Source organism: Pyrgilauda ruficollis, unplaced genomic scaffold (assembly GCF_017590135.1).
Source record: "Pyrgilauda ruficollis isolate IOZ18807 unplaced genomic scaffold, ASM1759013v1 scaffold148, whole genome shotgun sequence".
NCBI lineage: Eukaryota > Metazoa > Chordata > Aves > Passeriformes > Passeridae > Pyrgilauda > Pyrgilauda ruficollis.
Window position 1 is genome coordinate 901,805 of NW_024513432.1, and position 19,726 is coordinate 921,530.

A 19,726-nucleotide genomic window follows, 5' to 3' on the forward strand; every position below is an offset into this window, starting at 1 on the left:
GCGGCTCCAGCACAATCCCAGCTGCTGACTTCCCACCAGGAATCCCCCAGCACCAAACCGGAGCTCTGGGAAGCTGGGGAGAATCCCCCAGAGAGGTTTAATAGAGGTGTGATATTCCCTGGATGCCAGGCTTGGATGGAATCTTGAAAATGAGAGGGAGGCAGAGAATTCCCTCCTTTCCACGCTGTGAAATGAACCCAAAACTCAACAAGGGAACTCCTGCCCAGCTGGGTTTCGGAGCCTGGAGCACACCTGGAGCACAAATCCATCCTCTTTGATCAAACCCTGGGCTCAGTGAGGACCAAGGCAGAGATTTTGGCAGTTTCAGCAGGAATGTGCAGCTCAGGGATTTGATGCTCCACGTGCTGGACCAAATTCCTGATGGATCAAAGGGTGCAGGAAACTCGGGGCCCAAATCTTCTTGTGCCCATGAAGTGGGAGAGGAACCCTCTCCAATCTCCTATCCACACAATTTTAGGGAATCCCAAAGGTGATTCCACTTTCCTGGGATCCTCCTCCCCTTCTGGTGGCCCCGTGGGGACGAGGAGGTGACAGAGCTGGGAGAGGAGCCCTCAAACCCATCCCTTTGGAGCATCCCTCCTGTTTGTGTCGTTCCCAGCAGCACTCCCAGATCCAGAGGGATCCTTGGTGGTGATGCCAGGGACGGAGCAGCTCCTGGGAATGCTGGAGCTGTCCCTTTGTGGGCAGGACAGGGAAGGGCAGCAGTTTGTGGCCACGTGGGGCTGCTCTTCCAGGCTCTGGGGGGAGTGGGAGGCCCCTCACATCTGGAGGGCAGATCCAGACAATGGGTTTGGTTTAATCTGGGGATGGAGGAGATTCCAGCTCAACTGGTTTCAGATGTGCTCTGCTCCCCAGCTGGTGTGGGACAGGCAGGGAGGGCCAGGAGCAGCTTTCTGCTGCCCCTGCTCCCACCTTGGCCAGGCAAATTCCTGGAATGCCACTGGATTCAGGGTCCTTCAGCTGCCACAAGAAAAGGGCTGGTTTGCATTGTCCTGCTTTCAGTCCTTGGATGTGGAGCTCTGCAGGAATTCTGTCAGGATTTTAGAGAAAGTCTCCTGGCGTCCTGCCCAGGAAGATGCTCAGACACAGATGTTTCCTGGGATGGAGGAATGTCCATCCCCCAGCAGGGATTGACCTCTGGAGCTCCTGGCTCTCTTTGGGAAACGCTTCCTGAGGGGCTGAACCCAGGGCACAGAATCCAGGAATGGTCAGGAGAGATCCTCTCATCCCACCTCCTGCCACCCCAGTTCCAGGGGCTTCCAGAGGCAGCCAGAGCTCTCCCTGAGCTCCCAGCACCAGCCTGATGTCCCATTTCACAGTGATTAAATCTTCACAGCCCTAATGAAGAGCCTCCAAATTAAAAGTTGTTGAGTTTTCAAGGCTTGATCAGACTCAGAACCTGGCAGAGCTTTGGAGGCAGCCCTTAGCTGAGCCTGGCTAAAGCCTTCCTGAGGTCCCTCCTGTGCCATCAGCCTGTGTTCCCACTAAAATATCCTTTAAAAAACCCCTCTGTGAACAAACCAAACCATTTCCTTCTGGTCTGAGGCCAGCTCAGGAGATCAGGCAAAGCCTATTCCTCATTTCCTGCCCTTGGCCTGTGGCAAGCAGATCAAAAACCCCTTTGGCAGGGCTGGCTGGGAGGTGGGATCCAGCCTGGAATGGGAGCTCTGCCCCACCTCCACCTTGGAAAAACCCAGGACTGAATTCTCCTGGGACCTTGGGCCGTGGAGCATCCCTTACCTTCACACCTGTGGCTGGTCTCGCTCTGCTTGTGCCCTGCAGGGCACTTGCACTCGTAGGATCCCACGGTGTTGATGCAATTCCCACCTTGGCAGAGGCCAGGGATGGCCTGGCACTCATCCACATCTGCAGGAGGAGGAGGAGGAGGAAGGGTGTGAGGGAGCAGCAGCTGTGGATCCCTGGATTTCCCTGTGCTCAAGGAGCTGGATCACATTCCAGAGGGAATTACCCCCCAGACGGCACCAGGGGATGGACAGGAATGAATTCCTGGCTCCAGCAAGAGGGAGACAAAGGTATGGGAATGCTTCCCAAAGGATCTGTCCATCCCATGGTTCTTTGGGAGAAACACCCCGTGGGATGGGGCAGCTCACCCAAGAGCCACAGTGTGCCCTGAATCTCTGGGATAAAATGGGGCTGGAAGATCCCAGGGGACACTCCAGAACCATGGAGATGCTCCGTGACACACAGGGGGGATTTGGAAAATTCCACAGAGAGTTCTGTGCTTTGGGGCTCTGCTTTGGGGGTTTTCCTCTCTGTATTCTCTGGTTTAGGGCTCTGCTTTGGGGCTCTGCTCTCTGTGCCCTCTGTTTTGGGGCTGTTTTGGGGCTCTTTGTTGGGGCTCTGCTCCTGATGTTCTCTGTTCTGGGGCTCTGCTCAGCATTCTCTGCCTTGGTGCTGTTTTGGGGCTGGTTTAGGCTCCCATTTTGGGCTCTGCTCTCAGCACTTTGGGACTCTTTTAGGCTTCTGTTTCAGGACTCTGCTCTCAGCACTTTGGGGCTGTTTCAGTCCCCTGTTCAGGACTCTGCTCTCCCCATTCTCTATTTTCTCTATTTCAGCCCCTGCTCCAGGCTCTGCTCTCCCCATCCCCTATTTTCTCTGTTTCAGTCCCCTGTTCAGGACTCTGCTCTCAGCACCTTGGGGCTGTTTCAGTCCCCTGCTCAGGACTCCTCTCTCCACATTCTCTATTTTCTCTATTTCAGTCCCTGTCCCAGGCTCTCCTCTCCCCACCTCCCCCCATCCCTGCTCACGGTCTGTGCCATGCCTTCCCGTGCCCAGCCCTGTTCAGGACTCTGCTCTCGTGCCCAGCCGTGCCCTCCCATGCCCAGCCATGCTCAGCCCTGCCCAGCCCAGCCCTCCCATGCGAAAGAAAACACAATTCTTACCATTTTCTGTGCCTGTGTTTGTGCCACAGCAGAATGAAATTGGGATTGTTCACCCACAGTGAGGGTGTTTTGGTGTGTGTGTGTGTGTCAGGACTGTCGGGACAGCCACGAGATTCTGGGCAGTGTGTGCAGGGCTGAGAGCCTGGCAGATTCAGTCTGGATGTAATGCAATATGGTATAATACAGTATAGAATAATGCAGTATAATAAAGTAATTAATTAGCCTTCTGCTAAGATGGAGTCAGCTGAATCATTCTCTCCCCTTGCAGGGGGTTCCCTGTGAATTCCAGGATCCAGTGTGTAAATCCCAGGATTTCTGCCTGGCTCCCTTGCCAGCACAGGGTGGGATTTGGGGGGAAAACTGCCATGGTGGAAAATTGAAGCGCAGTGTTGGAGGTGGTGGTGGCCCTAAAAGGAGCTGAAAATCAAAAGTCAGGCAAAGAGGCAATTCCAGGGCTGCAATTCCACCTGCTCTGGGAATTTCAGGGGTGAGGAAAGCAATCAAATTTCAATTTAGTTACAAAGATCCTTCCCTGGAAGTGCCCAAGGCCAGGCTGAACAGAACCTGGAGCACCCTGGGATAGTGGAAGTAGCTGGCAGTGGAATTCCATGGTTTTTATGTTCCCTTCCATCCCAAACCAGTCTGGGATTCTGGAATTCTCACACTCTGGGATTCTGTCTCATGATTAATCCCTTCAACTCCCAAACACCTCCTGGCAATTTCAGCTTTAAACCCCAGACACTGCAGGAACAACCAGCAGGTTTCCCATTCCCAATTAGGATGCTCCTATCCCTTAAACCCCAAGGATTTTAACCCAATTTTTGCAGGGCTTTGCCCTCAGGAATGTGGGTTTGCCACTGCCTGGGCTCCCGTGACCCTTGATGAGGGATATTGGCACAGCAGGAATCCAGCAGGAAGCAAAATCCTTCCCTGGGATTTTCCCTTCAGCTGGGCAGAGGTGGTGGCACAGAAGTGTTTGATCTGTGGCATGGGGGAAAAAAAAAATGAAATAAAACCTTGGAGCACATCCTGGTCAGCCCAAAAAATTCCTGATGAAGTGTCTGGGCAGTCAGGTGCTGGTCAGGCAGCCAGAGCCTGGCTGAGATGGGCTCAGGGAATTTCCAGGCTGGAATTAGGCAGTAATTAGGAACTGCCCTGACCCCAAATCCCTGCTCCTGGATTAACCCCCAGATGTCCCTGCAGGGAAAGGTTTGGGTTTGATGTGTTTGAAGCAATAAAAATCCTTTTGGAGGGGGGTGAGAGCACAGGGAGCCCCAGGTGACCATGTCCCAAAATCCATGGAAAACACCCAGGAAATCCTTTTGGCTGGGAAAGAGTCAATTAGCAAAGAATTCCTCATTTCCAGCCTAATGCTCCCTCTGGTTTGTGTTCTGGAGCACTTTGTTCTGAAAAATTAAAGCTGAGAAAATTGGGCTGTGGGTGCCACTGGGAGGTGAGAGGAGAAGGATTTGAGAGGGAAAAAAGGAATGGTTTGCAAGTTAAATCAGTGTGAAGGTGATGGCATCTCCCAGAAAAGCCTTTTTTTGGGAATCTGACCAGAAACATGAGCCATGTAATGATCCTTTTTTTTTTTTTTGACCCAAATTTTACAAGTTCCCAGATGTCACTGCGGGGTGGACCCCAAAAAACTCAGATTAATAAATGAAAAACCCCAAATGATGCTCTGAACAGACAGAAAAGTGGCCAAACCTGCACCTCCCACCTCATCTCCTACCTCATCTCCCCCATGCACTGCAGGAATTCCTGGAGAGGGATAATGAATGAGGGATTGTGAGCAGAACACCCCCTTTTAAGCCCATAATTGCCCAAAATAACTTTTCCTATGCAGATGACTCCTCTGGAGGGAAAGAAGCCAAGGAAATCTCAGTCTGGAGAGCCCTGGCTGCCTCCCAGCCCCAGCTGGTGCTAATTTTAATGGGCAAATGATTAAATTTTTAATGAGGCACCAATGAAATTTTATGAAGGAAATAGGGACGCTTAGGAGATGTCTGAAGCCTTTCCCAGTCCCCGCATGGGATCTGTGTTCCAGGAATCCTGCTGCAGGTAGCTGTCCTCCAGGAGCTGGGTTTTTTCCTTGGAAAAGTTGGGATTGCTGCTCCAAATTCCCAGATCCCTCAGCCTCAAAAAAGCAGAGCCCAGTGTGGGAGCAGCAGCACCTTCCCAGCTCCAGGTAAATCCCATTATGGGATTGCAAGAAATCCTGGATATGGGGGGATTTAGGGAGCCCCTGGAGCTCTGAATCCCTGGCAATTCCAATGGCAATTCCCACTGAAGGACTGCAAGAAATCCTGGATCAGGGGGGATTCTGGGGGGGGAGGGTTTGATCAGGAACTTCTGAAAATATTCACAAGAAAAAAAAGTTTCCTCCACTCCTGCAACATCCATGGAGGCAGGAGAGTGTCCCTGAATAAATTCCAGCTGGAATTTGGATCCCTGGAGATGGAAATGTGGGATAATTCCAGGATTTTCTGTGTGTCTAAAGGACAATCCCAGCCACACAAATCCATCAAGGGAAGGGAATGAGGAGCTTTTCTCTCCTCCCACCCTCTGGAATTCCCTCCTGAGACAGGCCAGGGGCTGAATTCCTCCTCTCCAAAACAAACAAACAGAGCTGAGGAAGAGGAGCTTTTTCCTTTGCCAAAACTCCAATCCCCTCTCTCAGCAAACAATGGAGGCTTTGCCTTGGAACCTGCAGGACAGAAGTGGCCTGTGGAGCATCCCCAGGGAGATCCAGCTGGGATGGGGCCACAAATCCTGGGATGGGGCAGGAGGACACGGCTGGGACTGAGCCAGAGCCACCAGCGGGAGGGACAGGGACAGGGATCAGGGAGAGACAGGGATTGGGGTCAGGGACAGACAGGGATTGGGATCAGGGAGAGACAGGGATTGGGATCAGAGAGAGAGATTGGGATCAGGGACAGACAGGGATTGGGGTCAGGGATTGAGATCAGGGAGAGACAGGGATTGGGGTCAGGGACAGACAGGGATTGGGATCAGGGAGAGACAGGGACTGGGATCAGAGAGAGAGAGAGGGATTGGGATCAGGGACAGACAGGGATTGGGATCAGGGAGAGACAGGGACTGGGATCAGGGATTGGGATCAGAGAGAGAGAGGGATTTGGATCAGGGAGAGACAGGGACTGGGATCAGGGATTGGGATCAGAGAGAGAGAGGGATTTGGATCAGGGAGAGACAGGGACTGGGATCAGGGATTGGGATCAGAGAGAGACAGGGATTGGGATTAGGGAGAGACCAGGGAGAGACTGGGACTGGGATCAGGGAGAGACCAGGAAGAGATAGGGACTTGGAGGGACTGGGATTAGGGAGAGACAGGGATTGGGATCAGGGACAGACAGGGATCAGGAGTGTCAGGGATCACAGGGGAGAAAGGTTAGAATCAAATTCTCAGTGGAGCAATGGATGCTCTGCCCACAGAGACCTTGGAACCCTGGAATGCTCGGGGCTGGGAGGGACCTCAGAGCTCATCTCATCCCTGTCCCACAGGCAGGGACACCTCCCCCTGTCCCGGGCTGGCCTTGGACACTTCCAGGGATTCCCTCTCTGGGAATTCCATCCCAGCCCCTCCACACACAGAGGGAACAATTCCTCTCCAATATTCCACCTAACCCTGCCCTCTGTCCATGGGAAGCCATTCCCTGTGTCCTGTCTCTCCATGGACATGAGGGACCAACGTCCCAGAGCCACCAGCCCAATCCCAGGGGAAGGAGCCAACCCCAGAGGATTGTTCCTGTTCTTCTCCAGGTGTTTCCCAGCCTGGATCAATTGTCCCTGTTCTTCTCCAGGTGTTTTCCAATTGTTCCTGTTCTTCTCCAGGTATTTTCCAGTTGTCCTTGTTCTTCTCCAGGTGTTTTCCAGCCTGGATGGATAGTCCCTGTTCTTCTCCAGGTGTTTTCCAATTGTTCCTGTTCTTCTCCAGGTATTTTCCAGTTGTCCTTGTTCTTCTCCAGGTGTTTTCCAGCCTGGATCAATTGTCCCTGTTATTCTCCAGGTGTTTTCCAGTTGTTCCTGTTCTTCTCGCGGTGTTTCCCAGCCTGGATGGATAGTCCTTGTTCTTCTCCAAGTGTTTTCCAATTTTTCCTGTTCTTCTCCAGGTGTTTCCCAGTTGTCCCTGTTGTTCTCCAGGTGTTTTCCAGCCTGGATCTGGCTCTCCAGCCCCAGAGCTGTCTCAGCCCCTGGGGCTCCAGGCAGGGAGGGGAGCAGCCCGAGGGTCTCCCTCAGGGGCTCCTTTCTCATGGAATACTTTCTCCACCTCGTCATTTCCTCACTTCACCCAAACACAGCCACATTCCTCAAGTTTAACTGTTTGGACTTCTGCAGAAAAGAAAAAGCTGGCGGGGGCCACTCTCTAAGGCCAGACATTCCAAGTGCTGGAAAAACACATCCAAAGGAAATTGTAAAGGGGGAACTTTTTCTGAGCTTTCCTGTCCTGTTTTTACTGTTTCCTGATGAAGTCTCGGCCTGGTGAAACCCGAGAGAGTTTCAAGGAGGCACAAAAAGCGCGGGGAAACGAGGAGCTGGTGGCTCCAGAGCAGGAGGAATGGCTGGAAAAGTCAGGGCAGGGCTTGGACACTCCTGGAAGAGCCCTCGGGGTCAGGACTTGTCCTGGTTGGTCAGGGGAGGGGCTGGGGTGGCACTTCCAGAGATCCAGACTCTGCCCAAGCACTCAGGTGGAAAGCTGGCACTGCCCAGAGTGCCCTGGGAGAGACCACAGCTCCTGGAGCCCAGGGAAAGCTCCTGGGAAAAGCTCCTGGAGCCCAGGGAAAGCTCCTGGGAAAAGCTCCTGGATCCCAGGGAAAAGCTCCTGGGAAAAGCTCCTGGATCCCAGGGAAGAGCTCCTGGGAAAAGCTCCAGAGAAAAGCTCCTGGATCCCAGGGAAAAGCTCCTGGGAAAAGCTCCTGGATCCCAGGGAAAAGCTCCAGAGAAAAGCTCCTGGATCCCAGGGAAGAGCTCCTGGGAAAAGCTCCTGGATCCCAAGAAAAAGCTCCTGGGAAAAGCTCCTGGATCCCAGGGAAAAGCTTCTGGGAAAAGCTCACAGATTCCAGGGTAAAGCTCCTGGGAAAAGCTCCTGGATCCCAGGGAAAAGCTCTTGAGAAAAGCTCCTGGGTCAGAGGATAAAGCTCCTGGATCCCAAGGAAAAGCTCCCAGATCTCAGGGAAAAGTTCCTGGGAAAAGCTCCTGGATGCCAGGGACAGGCTCCACAGGGAAGGTTTCATTTGGCTGGAAAAACAACCCCAAATGAAAAACCTCATCCCTGGAGCACAGGAGGAGCTCCAAGCATCACCTGATGAGTCAAACTCAGTCATTTTTTCCTACTCGAGAGAGGGTGGAATCAGCCATGACATCAAAACCCAAATCCTTCATTTTGCCGTAAATCCATGAGCAAGCCCTGGCCCCACAGCCCCGGCTTTTGTGGGCTGCAGCTTTTCCTCCCACACTGATGTAATGGGAGCTCAGGTTCCACAAAATATCCCCCAGCCACTCGTCCTCGAAGATGTCAGGGAGAGGGAGGAAATGATGCTGGAATTCTGTGAGTGCCTGCTCCGAGGGTATTTCCCTCTGGAGGGGGGAATTTCCTGGATGAGGTGTGAGGGGGGTTGTTCTGCTCCCAGTACAAAGCAGCCTCTTACTGGAGCTGCTCTCAGCACTCAGAAATTCACTTGGTTCCAATTTAAAATTCAAATTATTTCTTGTTAACGGCGGCGGCGGCAAAGTGAATTCAAGTGAAGCCCTGAAGTAAATCTGGAATTGGATGGATTTGGGGTGGATGGGTTCTTTTTGTCAGGGATGGGGCTCACAGAATCCCAGGATTCTGGGGCTGGACAGCACCCAGTCCAGCCCAGGGTCACCTGGAGCAGGTGACACAGATCCAGGGGTGTTTGGAGTCTCCAGACAGGGAGAATCCCCAGCTCCCTGGGCAGCTGCTCCAGGGCTCTGCCACCTCCAGGGAAAGAAGTTTTCCCTCCTGCTGAGGTGGCATTTCTTGTGTTCTGTTGGTGTTTGTGCTCCTCCCTCATCACTCCAGTGATTAACGCAGAGAATTCCACCTCTGGCAGAACCCAGGGCTGGAATCCCTGGCTCTGTCAGGAGATTTATCCTTTCTCCCTATCAGGAAAGGGCTCCAGGCTTTGAATTCATCCTGCTCCAGGAAAACCCTTGGCCATGAGGACTGGAGCTGAAGCGGGAGCTACAGGAGGCGCTGGAATCTCCTCCTGGAGACCCCCAAGGATCCCTGCAGACCCACCAACACCCCCTGGAGCAACAGGACACAAATCCTGCTGCTCAGAGACTCCTCTCAGCTTCCCCTGGGGAGGGTGAAGCTGTTCCCTGGCTCCCAGGTTTTCCCTGGAAGGTCAATCCCAGGCACTCACCTGGCTGCAAGCCCCCCAGGAGCCCATTCCCAGCCCAGCAGAGCAGGCTCTGTTTGTCTTGGCAGGGAGGAGCAGTGTGGACACAGCTGCAGGATTTGTTTTGTCTCTCACACAAGTCTGGCTCGGCCAAATCTCTGCAGGCTTTGTGAAAATGCTCCTTTATGTAAAGAATTTTAGACAAACGGCCCCAAAGTCTGGCCCTGCTCAGCCCCTGCCTCTTCCCCTCTCTCCAAGCACAGGACACTTGGATTTTCCAGCCTTCTCCAGAAGTTTCCTTCAGGAATTTCCAGCTCTCTGCTCACACACAGCCAATGTCTGGATGGATTTGGGAACCTCAGTGCTTCAGGAGGAAAAATGAGGAGGAGCTCACCAGGAGCCCTGGAGCTCAGGTTTAGGGGGGGAAATCTCCCAGGGTAGAGCCCCCAGAGAGAAATCCTCCTAATTCTCCATAACTAAAGCAATTCCTGTGTGTTGGGAAAAGCCAAGGAGAGGGTTTAAAGAATCTGTAACTGCTGCAGAACAGCAGAATTGTCCAGAAAATTGGGGATGTCCCATCCCTGGAAGCATCCAAGGCCAGGCTAGAGCAGCCTGGGGTAGTGGAAGGTTTTAAGCTCCCTTCCAACCCAAACCACTCCACAATTCCCTGATGCTACAAAGAAGGAGACCAGAACAAGGCAAGGTGACTCCAGGGGATGTGTGCAGGCTTTCACAGAGCTTTTCCTTCTCTGCAGCCAACAAATGAGGCTCAGACTTCAGCAGAGGCCTTGAGTGGGGCTCAGCTGCACCCTGAGCTCCAGGAGATGCTTTTGGAGCCCTGGGATTTTGCACAGCCCTGTGGAACTGGGTGGATTCCTGCTGGCTGGAATCCCAGCTTGTAAACCAGGGGGAAAATCCCAGGAAAGGCAAGAGCAGCCCAATCTTTGGGAATGGAGCTGCACAGAACGAGCCCAGTCCTGGGAGAGGCAGGGGCTGGAAAATCAGGACATTTCCAGGGGCTTTGGTCTCAGATCTGGGAGCTCAAGCACCGGCTCCGTGTTTCGGTTTCATTTCGGATCTGGGCCGCTCCAAACCTCGCCAAAAATTTTATCAGAGCTGGGAGTGTCCATCTGAGCCAGCAGGAAAGGGAGGAATTCCCTGGCTCAGCCCAACCTCAAAGAGCCCAAACCTGCTGCCGCACACAGCAAAGCCACGCCGAGCCCCATCCCGGGCAAATCCCATCCCACAGCCAGGAACCCAGCAGCACAAACGCCACAAAATCCAGAAGTAACCCCAGCCCGGGCTCCCCCAGGCCCAGAGCTGTGCCCTGGCAGGGCAGGGGCTGCGGGACCCTCACCTCTCTCGCACTGGGGCCCGGTGAAGCCGTAGACACAGGCGCAGCGGTTGGGGCCAATGCACCTGCCCCCGTTCTGGCAGCCGTTCTCACACACGGCTGCGAGGGGAAAAAAAACAGAAAAACAGAGAATTCCATCACTCCTGCTCCTGGAGAGCCCCCTCCGTGCTGCTGGCAGAGCCTGGGGTGTCACCTCCGCCGTGGGTGGGGTGTCAGAGTCGGGGATATCAGCTCCGTGCTCTCCCTCCTGGAGAAATCTGGGGTTTTTGTTCTTTTTCCTTGGGAAAATTGTTCCCTGTTGCTGGCTGAGCCCCCTTCTGCAGAGGCCATAAGCTCCTCTTGCACTGGGGAGGATTTCCAGCCCGCTGGAATCTCGGTTCCCTCGGCTCAGAGCTGGGATTTCAGTGGGGTGAGTGGGTACGAGCAGGAAAATGCACACAGGGATGGGAGAAGGGGAGGGTGGATGGCAGGGATTTAACCCCAGTGAGGTCTGAGCAGCACTTGGGTGTTCCCTGACCTAAAATATTCCTGACTTAAGACATCCCAGACTTAAAATATTCCAGACTTAAATATTCAAGACTTAAAATATTCCTGACTTAAATATTCCTGAACTAAAATATTCCTGATTTAAGATATTCCAGATTTAAGATATTAGAGACTTAAGATATTCGATACTTAAGGTATTCCAGATTTAAGGTATTCCAGACTTAAATATTCCAGACTTTAAATATTCCAGAATTAAAATATTCCTGACTTGAGATATTCCAGGTTTAAGATATTCCAGAGTTAAGATATTCCAGATTTAAGATATTCCAGACTTAAAATATTCCAGAATTAAAATATTCCAGACTTAAGGTATTCCACATTTAAGGTATTCCAGACTTAAATATTCCAGACTTAAAATATTCCTGACTTAAGATATTTGAGACTTAAGGTATTCCAGATTTAAGGTATTCCAGACTTAAATATTTCCGACTTAAAATATTCCAGAATTAAAATATTCCTGACTTAAGATATTCCAGACTTAAAATATTCCTGACTTTAAATATCCAGAATTAAAATACTCCTGACCTAAGATATTCCAGATTTAAGATAGTCCAGATTTACGATATTCCATACTTAAAATATTCCTGACTTAAGATATTCCAGACTTAAGGTATTACAGATTTAAGGTATTCCAGATTTAAGGTATTCCAGACTTAAATATTCCAGACTTAAAATATTCCAGAATTAAAATATTCCTGACTTGAGATATTCCAGATGTAAGATATTCCAGACTTAAGGTATTCCAGATTTAAGGTATTCCAGACTTAAAATATTCCTGACTTAAGATATTCCAGACTTAAAATATTCCTGAACTAAAATATTCCAGACTTAAGATATTCCAGACTTAAAATTCCAGAATTAAAATATTCCTGACTTGCGATCTTCCAGATGCAAGATATTCCAGACTTAAGGTATTCCAGATTTAAGGTATTCCAGACTTAAATATTCCAGACTTAAAATATTCCAGAATTAAAATATTCCTGACTTGCGATCTTCCAGATGCAAGATATTCCAGACTTAAGGTATTCCAGATTTAAGGTATTCCAGACTTAAATATTCCAGACTTAAAATATTCCAGAATTAAAATATTCCTGACTTGCGATCTTCCAGATGCAAGATATTCCAGACTTAAGGTATTCCAGATTTAAGGTATTCCAGACTTAAATATTCCAGACTTAAAATATTCCAGAATTAAAATATTCCTGACTTGCGATCTTCCAGATGCAAGATATTCCAGACTTAAGGTATTCCAGATTTAAGGTATTCCAGACTTAAATATTCCAGACTTAAAATATTCCAGAATTAAAATATTCCTGACTTGCGATCTTCCAGATGCAAGATATTCCAGACTTAAGGTATTCCAGATTTAAGGTATTCCAGACTTAAATATTCCAGACTTAAAATATTCCAGAATTAAAATATTCCTGACTTGCGATCTTCCAGATGCAAGATATTCCAGACTTAAGGTATTCCAGATTTAAGGTATTCCAGACTTAAATATTCCAGACTTAAAATATTCCAGAATTAAAATATTCCTGACTTGCGATCTTCCAGATGCAAGATATTCCAGACTTAAGGTATTCCAGATTTAAGGTATTCCAGACTTAAATATTCCAGACTTAAAATATTCCAGAATTAAAATATTCCTGACTTGCGATCTTCCAGATGCAAGATATTCCAGACTTAAGGTATTCCAGATTTAAGGTATTCCAGACTTAAATATTCCAGACTTAAAATATTCCAGAATTAAAATATTCCTGACTTGCGATCTTCCAGATGCAAGATATTCCAGACTTAAGGTATTCCAGATTTAAGGTATTCCAGACTTAAATATTCCAGACTTAAAATATTCCAGAATTAAAATATTCCTGACTTGAGATATTCCAGGTTTAAGATATTCCAGAGTTAAGATATTCCAGATTTAAGATATTCCAGACTTAAAATATTCCTGACTTAAGATATTTGAGACTTAAGGTATTCCAGATTTAAGGTATTCCAGACTTAAATATTTCCGACTTAAAATATTCCAGAATTAAAATATTCCTGACTTAAGATATTTGAGACTTAAGGTATTCCAGATTTAAGGTATTCCAGACTTAAATATTTCCGACTTAAAATATTCCAGAATTAAAATATTCCTGACTTAAGATATTCCAGACTTAAGGTATTCCAGATTTAAGGTATTCCAGACTTAAATATTCCAGACTTAAAATATTCCAGAATTAAAATATTCCTGACTTGAGATATTCCAGATGTAAGATATTCCAGACTTAAGGTATTCCAGATTTAAGGTATTCCAGACTTAAAATATTCCTGACTTAAGATATTCCAGACTTAAAATATTCCTGAACTAAAATATTCCAGACTTAAGATATTCCAGACTTAAAATATTCCTGAACTAAAATATTCCAGACTTAAGATATTCCAAACTTAAATATTCCAGACTTAAGGCATTCCAGACATAAGACACTCCAGACTTAAAGTATTCCTGACTTAAACCGAGTCCTGCCGCCCCGAGCCGAAGCCCTGCACTCAGGGCAGGAGCCAGAGGCAGTTCCTGGCTGAAATCACGGAGGGATGGAATGTGCAGAGCAGGAAGGGCCCCCCAGGCCAGCCCTGCCCTCGGTGCCAGGGCTGGGCTGGGGCCAGGGGTGCGGAGCTGCCCGGGATGTGCTGCCAGGGGAGCCGAGGGGATGGAGCTGGAGCAGCACGCAGCGAGGGCTGCACGTCCCAGCCCGCCCCGGCTGCTGCTGCTGCTGCTGCTGCTGAGAATTTTCCCAAGCTTTTGCTGCTCAGGATGAAATTTTCCATCTGGAGCCTCTGCCTCCGGCTGAACTTTGGGGAAATATTCAGCACTGAGGGATCGGGGCGGAGCTGAGGGGGAGTTTGGGGAGAATTGGGGGATTTTGGCTTTAAAAATCCTCAGTGGGAGTGATTCCCACGTGGATCCAGGGATCTGGAATTTGGGAAGTTCTGATTGATCTAATTGATAAGAGATTCTTTCAAAGATATTGTGCTTATTTGCTAACTAAAGGCTTCTTAAAATGTGTTACATGCTAGCATATCTATATTATCTATAAATATATATAATCTATATTTTATATAATAATAACATACTACATATATCATTATAATATAGTAAGAGAATATATAATTCTAGAGATGTATAACTGTATATATAATACATAGGTGTATACTATATATAATATATTGTGCACATATTATCTCATATATAATAATATTCTCATTATAATATAACAATATATGAGATATAATATTAATATACTATACATTACATCCTATATTATTAATATATTATATATTAAAAGACATTCTATATTATGAATATATTATATATTAAAAGACATAACATATCGATATATTCTATATTATCTATATATTACCTACAGATAGTATAGTGTATACAATACTATCCATATCTATTACCTATATATTATAATAGATTGAAAAATCTACATTATACTAATATATTACACATTATATTGGGAAATCAATTAACCTATTAATTATGTCTAATATCTGTATTTTGATACAGAGCTGTGCTGGTCACGAGAGAGGGCTGAGCTTCCAAGGGAGGGAGAACACGGTGCTGATGTTGGAGTGGCCTGGGTGCCCTTCCCTATTCCCATTCCCGCCCCCATTCCTGTTCCTATTCCCTTCCCCGTTCCCAATCCCATTCCCGGTCCCATTCCCGGTCCCGTTCCCATCCCGCACTCACGCTGCCCGCAGTAGGTGCCGGTGAATCCCTTCTGGCACAGGCAGGACTCCTCGGAGCAGCTGCCCCCGTTCATGCAGCGCACGCTGCAGCTCTGCACTGGGGACAGGGACAGGGACAGGGTCAGCCCCGGGAATTCCTGTCCCGGGAGGGGCTCCCAGGGGTCACGGATCCAGCTCCTGATTCCCGACAGCCCAACAATCCCACCCTGTCCCGGAGGGTTTTCCAAAGGCTCCTGGAGCTCTGGCAGGTTGGGAATGTGCCCATTCCCAGGGGAGCCCGGGCAGTGCCCACCACCCTGGGGGGCAGAGCCTTTCCCTGAGCTCCATCCCAGCCCTTGTTCCCCACAAACCAAAGACATCCATCCATCCATCCATCCATCATCCATCCATCATCCATCCATCATCCATCCATCCATCCATCATCCATCCATCATCCATCCATCCATCCATTCTTTTACTTCCTTAAGGAATCCCCGCCAACCAAACCCTTCCAGCTTTGTCCTTCCTGCAGGATTTCCTGCAGACGAGGCATGGATAATTCCTGACGTCTCCCTGTCTTTGACACAACCCTGTCACAATCTTTTCTTCCAGCATTTTATCCTTGGCCAGTATTTTCCCACCCTTTTTATCATTGTTTTCCATTATTGCTCCATTTTCGACCCTTTTCACACTTTGGGCTGTCTAATCTTCCAAATTCCTCCCTGTCAAAGCCTTCTGAGGAGTTTGGGGGGATGGAATTTCTTTGGTGGAGGAAAATCATCAACTTCAAGATATTTCTCCTCCTTTTGCAAACAGAACGTGGCCTCCTTGACAAGATCCAGTTACTGGGAGAGGGTTTTTTTAAAGGAATTTGGAAAGAAAAGCACGAATCCTCCATTCTTCCATGTGAGAGCTCAGCTTTCCCACGGGATTATGACCCACTGGATGTGACTGAGGCACTGCAGGAAAACAATAGCAATAAATAAATTGGGAACTTTTATCCTGCTCTGGACACCAAGTGTTGGCTTTAACTGTTTCCTCACTCCACATTGAAGGAATTTGGGATTAAAGCAGCCCAAAGAGGGATTTTTGGGGCTCAACAGTGAGTTACAAACACAACTTTCCCACTGGAATGCCTGGAACAACACATTCCTCCTATGGAAGGTGTGACCACTCCAACTCCAAGGTCTGAGGTTGGAGCAAATCGTGTGAAAAGTGGATTTCACAAAAAAACCCCACGGAGAGCCCAGCTCTGGCTGCCAGGGGAGGAGGGGCTGGGATCTGGCAGCTCCAGGGGTGGATTTATGGGATGGAGGCTCAGCTGTGGCTCCTCCAACACCAATTCCAGGCTGGGAAGAGCTGGGGCCAAGCGCCTGTGCAGGAGCAGCAGCACTCCCGAGTGTCCAAGTGGGAGAATTCAGGTTTTTGGGAATGCTGGGAGCAGGGAGGGCTGAGCTGGGAAGTCTCAGTGCTCCAAGTGCTGGGCACAAGGGCTGGACATGGCATTTGGGGCTGGGCTGGATCCATCCCCACGTCTGCTCATCTTCCTCCCTCTCCACAGCCAGGGATCAGCCCGAATTTAGATGGGAGTTTAATCCTCCAGGAAACTCCAGGCTTCAAAGCCTTGCCTGGATCGTCAGACACGAGGCTGCTCCGACTGGGACAAGGCTCCAATGTGGAAAACGCTTCCCTACAGCCCTCAGCTGGCTCAGGCAGCCCTGGGAGAGCAGAGGAGGGTCTGGTGCCAGAGCTGTGCCCACGGCAGGGCTGCTCCCAGCCCACCCCGCAGGGAGCTCGGGATCAGCTCCAGTGGAGCTCAGGAATTTGGGGGCTTCAGGCTTTGGGCACAGGAAGAGCCCTGATCCTCACCCAGAAATTTCCAACCAACTGGAAAACACCTTTCCAGGTCCCATTTCTGACCCCTGCCATGATCCCAAAATCCCTGAGGTCCCATCAGCTTCTGATTTATCAGGGAATCCCAGACAGGTTTGGGCTGGAGGGGCCCTTAAAGCTCATCCCATTCCAGACCTTCCACTGCCCCAGGCTGCTCCAAGCCCTGTCCAACCTCAGATTGTCCAAGCCTGGCTCTGTTGGAACCCCTTGGGGATCTGGAATGCAGAAGGACATCTTCCAACCAGGAATTTCAAAGCTTTGCCAGGGGAGCAGAGGTCAAAGTTGTAGGAAAAGGAGGATGACAGAAAAAGGAGAAATGAGAGGGAAAGGAGAAATGACAGGAAAAGGAGAAATGACAGGAAAAGGAGGAATGAGAGGAAGAGGAATGAGAGGGAAAGGAGGAATGAGAAGGAAAGGAGGAATGACAGGAGAAGGAGGATGACAGCAAAAGGAGGATGACAGGAAAAGGAGGAATGAGAGGGAAAGGAGGAGTGACAGAAAAAGGAGAAATGACAGGAAGAGGAATGAGAGGGAAAAGAGAAACGACAGGAACCAAGGTCAGGCCCATTCAGGGTGCCTTCCCTTCCTCCACCCACCCACTCCCTGCCCATCCCATCCCATCCCATCCCATCTTTATCCCCACAGAAATGCAGGACATCATCCAATTCACGGATTCTCCAGCCCAGACAGGAAGGAAAACTCCCAACCCAGCTGAGATTTATCTCAATCTTCCTCCCCTGGCCCCTTAAAGATGCAAACTCCCACTGGGAAACGCCTCTGGTGACACCAGGATTGCAATGTCCCCATCAATTAACGGAATTTTTCCATGGAACGAGCAGGAAATCATTTCCTCAGGAGCCTCCTGTCCCAAAGCAGGCACTGCCAGGGGACACGGTGACACTCCAGAGGATTAATCTCAATCCAATAACTGGGACCAGTTGGGAACTGGGATTAGCAGAGCTGGGAATTGCCAGCAGCTCTGCTCCTGCTCTGCAGCGGGAGCTGGGAATTCCTTCCCCGGGGACACCAAGGGATCCCAGGATCCTTTTGATCCTTGGGGTGAGGGATACTCACGGACAATGCACTGGTTCCCTCCAGGCAGAGTTTTCCAGCCAGGGCAGCAGTAGGAATGGAACCTCGAGCCACAGACGTTTGGGCTGAAAAATCAAACACAGTTTTGGGGTTTTTTTCCCCTCTGTTTCAGGAGCTTTGGATAAATCCAGGCTCTGCAGGAAAACAGGGAAGAGCTCCCTGGGGGATGTTTCCCTCCCAGCTCCATCCCCTCCTGTTTATAATTTTGGTTAAAATCAGTGGAGGAGGGATGTGGCATCAATCCCCTGCACTGAGAGAACGGAAAAAGTGGAATATTTTTAATTAGGGGGCAGACACCACCTCTTTCCAAAAGGGATTCACCCCAGGATCCTGGGAGAGGGAGGCTGGAACTCAAAGATGCCAATTGTTCCTCCCAAAGTGAACCTTGCTGAGCATCTGCTAAAAATTAGCAGAGTTTCAAAATAAACCACGGGGAGAATCCACTCTGAGGGGGCTGGGATTAATGATGTCCCAGGAATGACCCAGGGGGAGAAGGGAATGAGATTCCAAAGCAAAAACTCCAGAAGGACAACGCTGGTTTGTAAGGGGTTGGGAAAGAAAATATCATCTTCAGCAAATTTGGGATAAAATTTAGAGTTATCAGCAGTTTGCTCAGGGCTGGGAAACACGAGCTGGGGTCCTTCAGTTCCATCAGGAAGGTCAGGATAAAAGGGATGTCCTAAAATCATGGAATTACAGAATGGTTTGGGATGGAAAGACCTTAAAACTCGTGGAATTCCAGCCCTGCCAGGGATAGGGACCCCGTCCACTGCCCCAGGCTGCTCCAAGCCTGGCCTTGGACACTTCCAGGGATGAGGGCATAATTAAAAAAAAATGTTAAAAAAAATTAAAATTAAATTTAAAATTAAAATCCAGAGGTTTTTTTCCCCTGCTCTCAGCTCTGCCTCCTTGGGGTCTTTCCCAGAGCTGGAGCCTTTTTCCATGGATGCTTCGTCCCTTCTCACCTTCTGAGCCGCTGAAAGGGCTCATTAGCTAATGAGAATTATGCAAATGAGGTGAATGCGACCCAAAGAAGGAAGGACAGAGGGAAAACAAACGCTCGGCATCGCCTTTGTGCTCCTTAAACAAACGCCGGGGTTAGCGATAAACGGGGAGGGAGCCAGCGGGAATTGCAGAGCTGGGAAATGAGGGAAAAAAGGGGGAAGGAGGAAAAAAGAGGGGAAATAAAAAAGAAGAAAAAAGGGGGGGGGAGGGGGAAAGCGGAAATACAGGGGGAAACCAGGGAAAAATAGAGGAAAAAAAGAGGAAAAAAGAGGGGAAAAAAAGAGGAAAAAAGATGATAAAGAGAGGAAAAAAAGAGGCAAAAAAAAAGGGAAAAAAGAGGGAAAAAAAAGAGGAAAAAAGATGATAAAGAGAGGAAAAAAGAGGCAAAAAAAGGGGAAAAAGAGGGAAAAAAGAGGAGAAAAAAGGAAAAAGAGAGGAAAAAAGAGGAAAAAATAATTAAATAAAAAAAAAGGAGGGGAAAAAGAGGGAAAAAGAGGAAAAACCCAGTGGAACAGAGCCCTGGGCTGGGAATGCTGGATGGGAGCCCCGGGCAGGAGGAGCCTCCTCCCAGAGCCATCCAACGTTTTGGGGCACCCCGAGATTTCCCAGTTTTTTCTCCTTTCTGTCTCTGCATTCTCTGTGTAATTCCAGCTGTGAAATTCTGCTCTGCCAGCTCCTCCAGTCTGGGGAGAATGGAATTCCCAGTTCCCACCTTCCCTGTCCCTTTTCCTTATTGGAGATTTTTTTTTGTCTTCAAGTCTCATCCTGAGCAAAATTTGTGAGAAAAACCAAATCCTCCAGGAGCAGAT

General features: G+C 49.1%; 1 protein-coding gene across 1 annotated transcript in view; it reads right to left on the reverse strand.

Annotated features, from left to right (window-relative positions):
• FBN3 (fibrillin 3) overlaps window positions 1-19,726 on the reverse strand; it is a 75,913-nt gene that overhangs the window by 46,964 nt on the left and 9,223 nt on the right. The window contains 4 exon segments of the mRNA XM_041460740.1: window positions 1,762-1,887; window positions 10,668-10,763; window positions 14,950-15,045; window positions 17,895-17,977. Of these exon segments, the coding sequence (XP_041316674.1) occupies window positions 1,762-1,887; window positions 10,668-10,763; window positions 14,950-15,045; window positions 17,895-17,977 (401 nt within the window).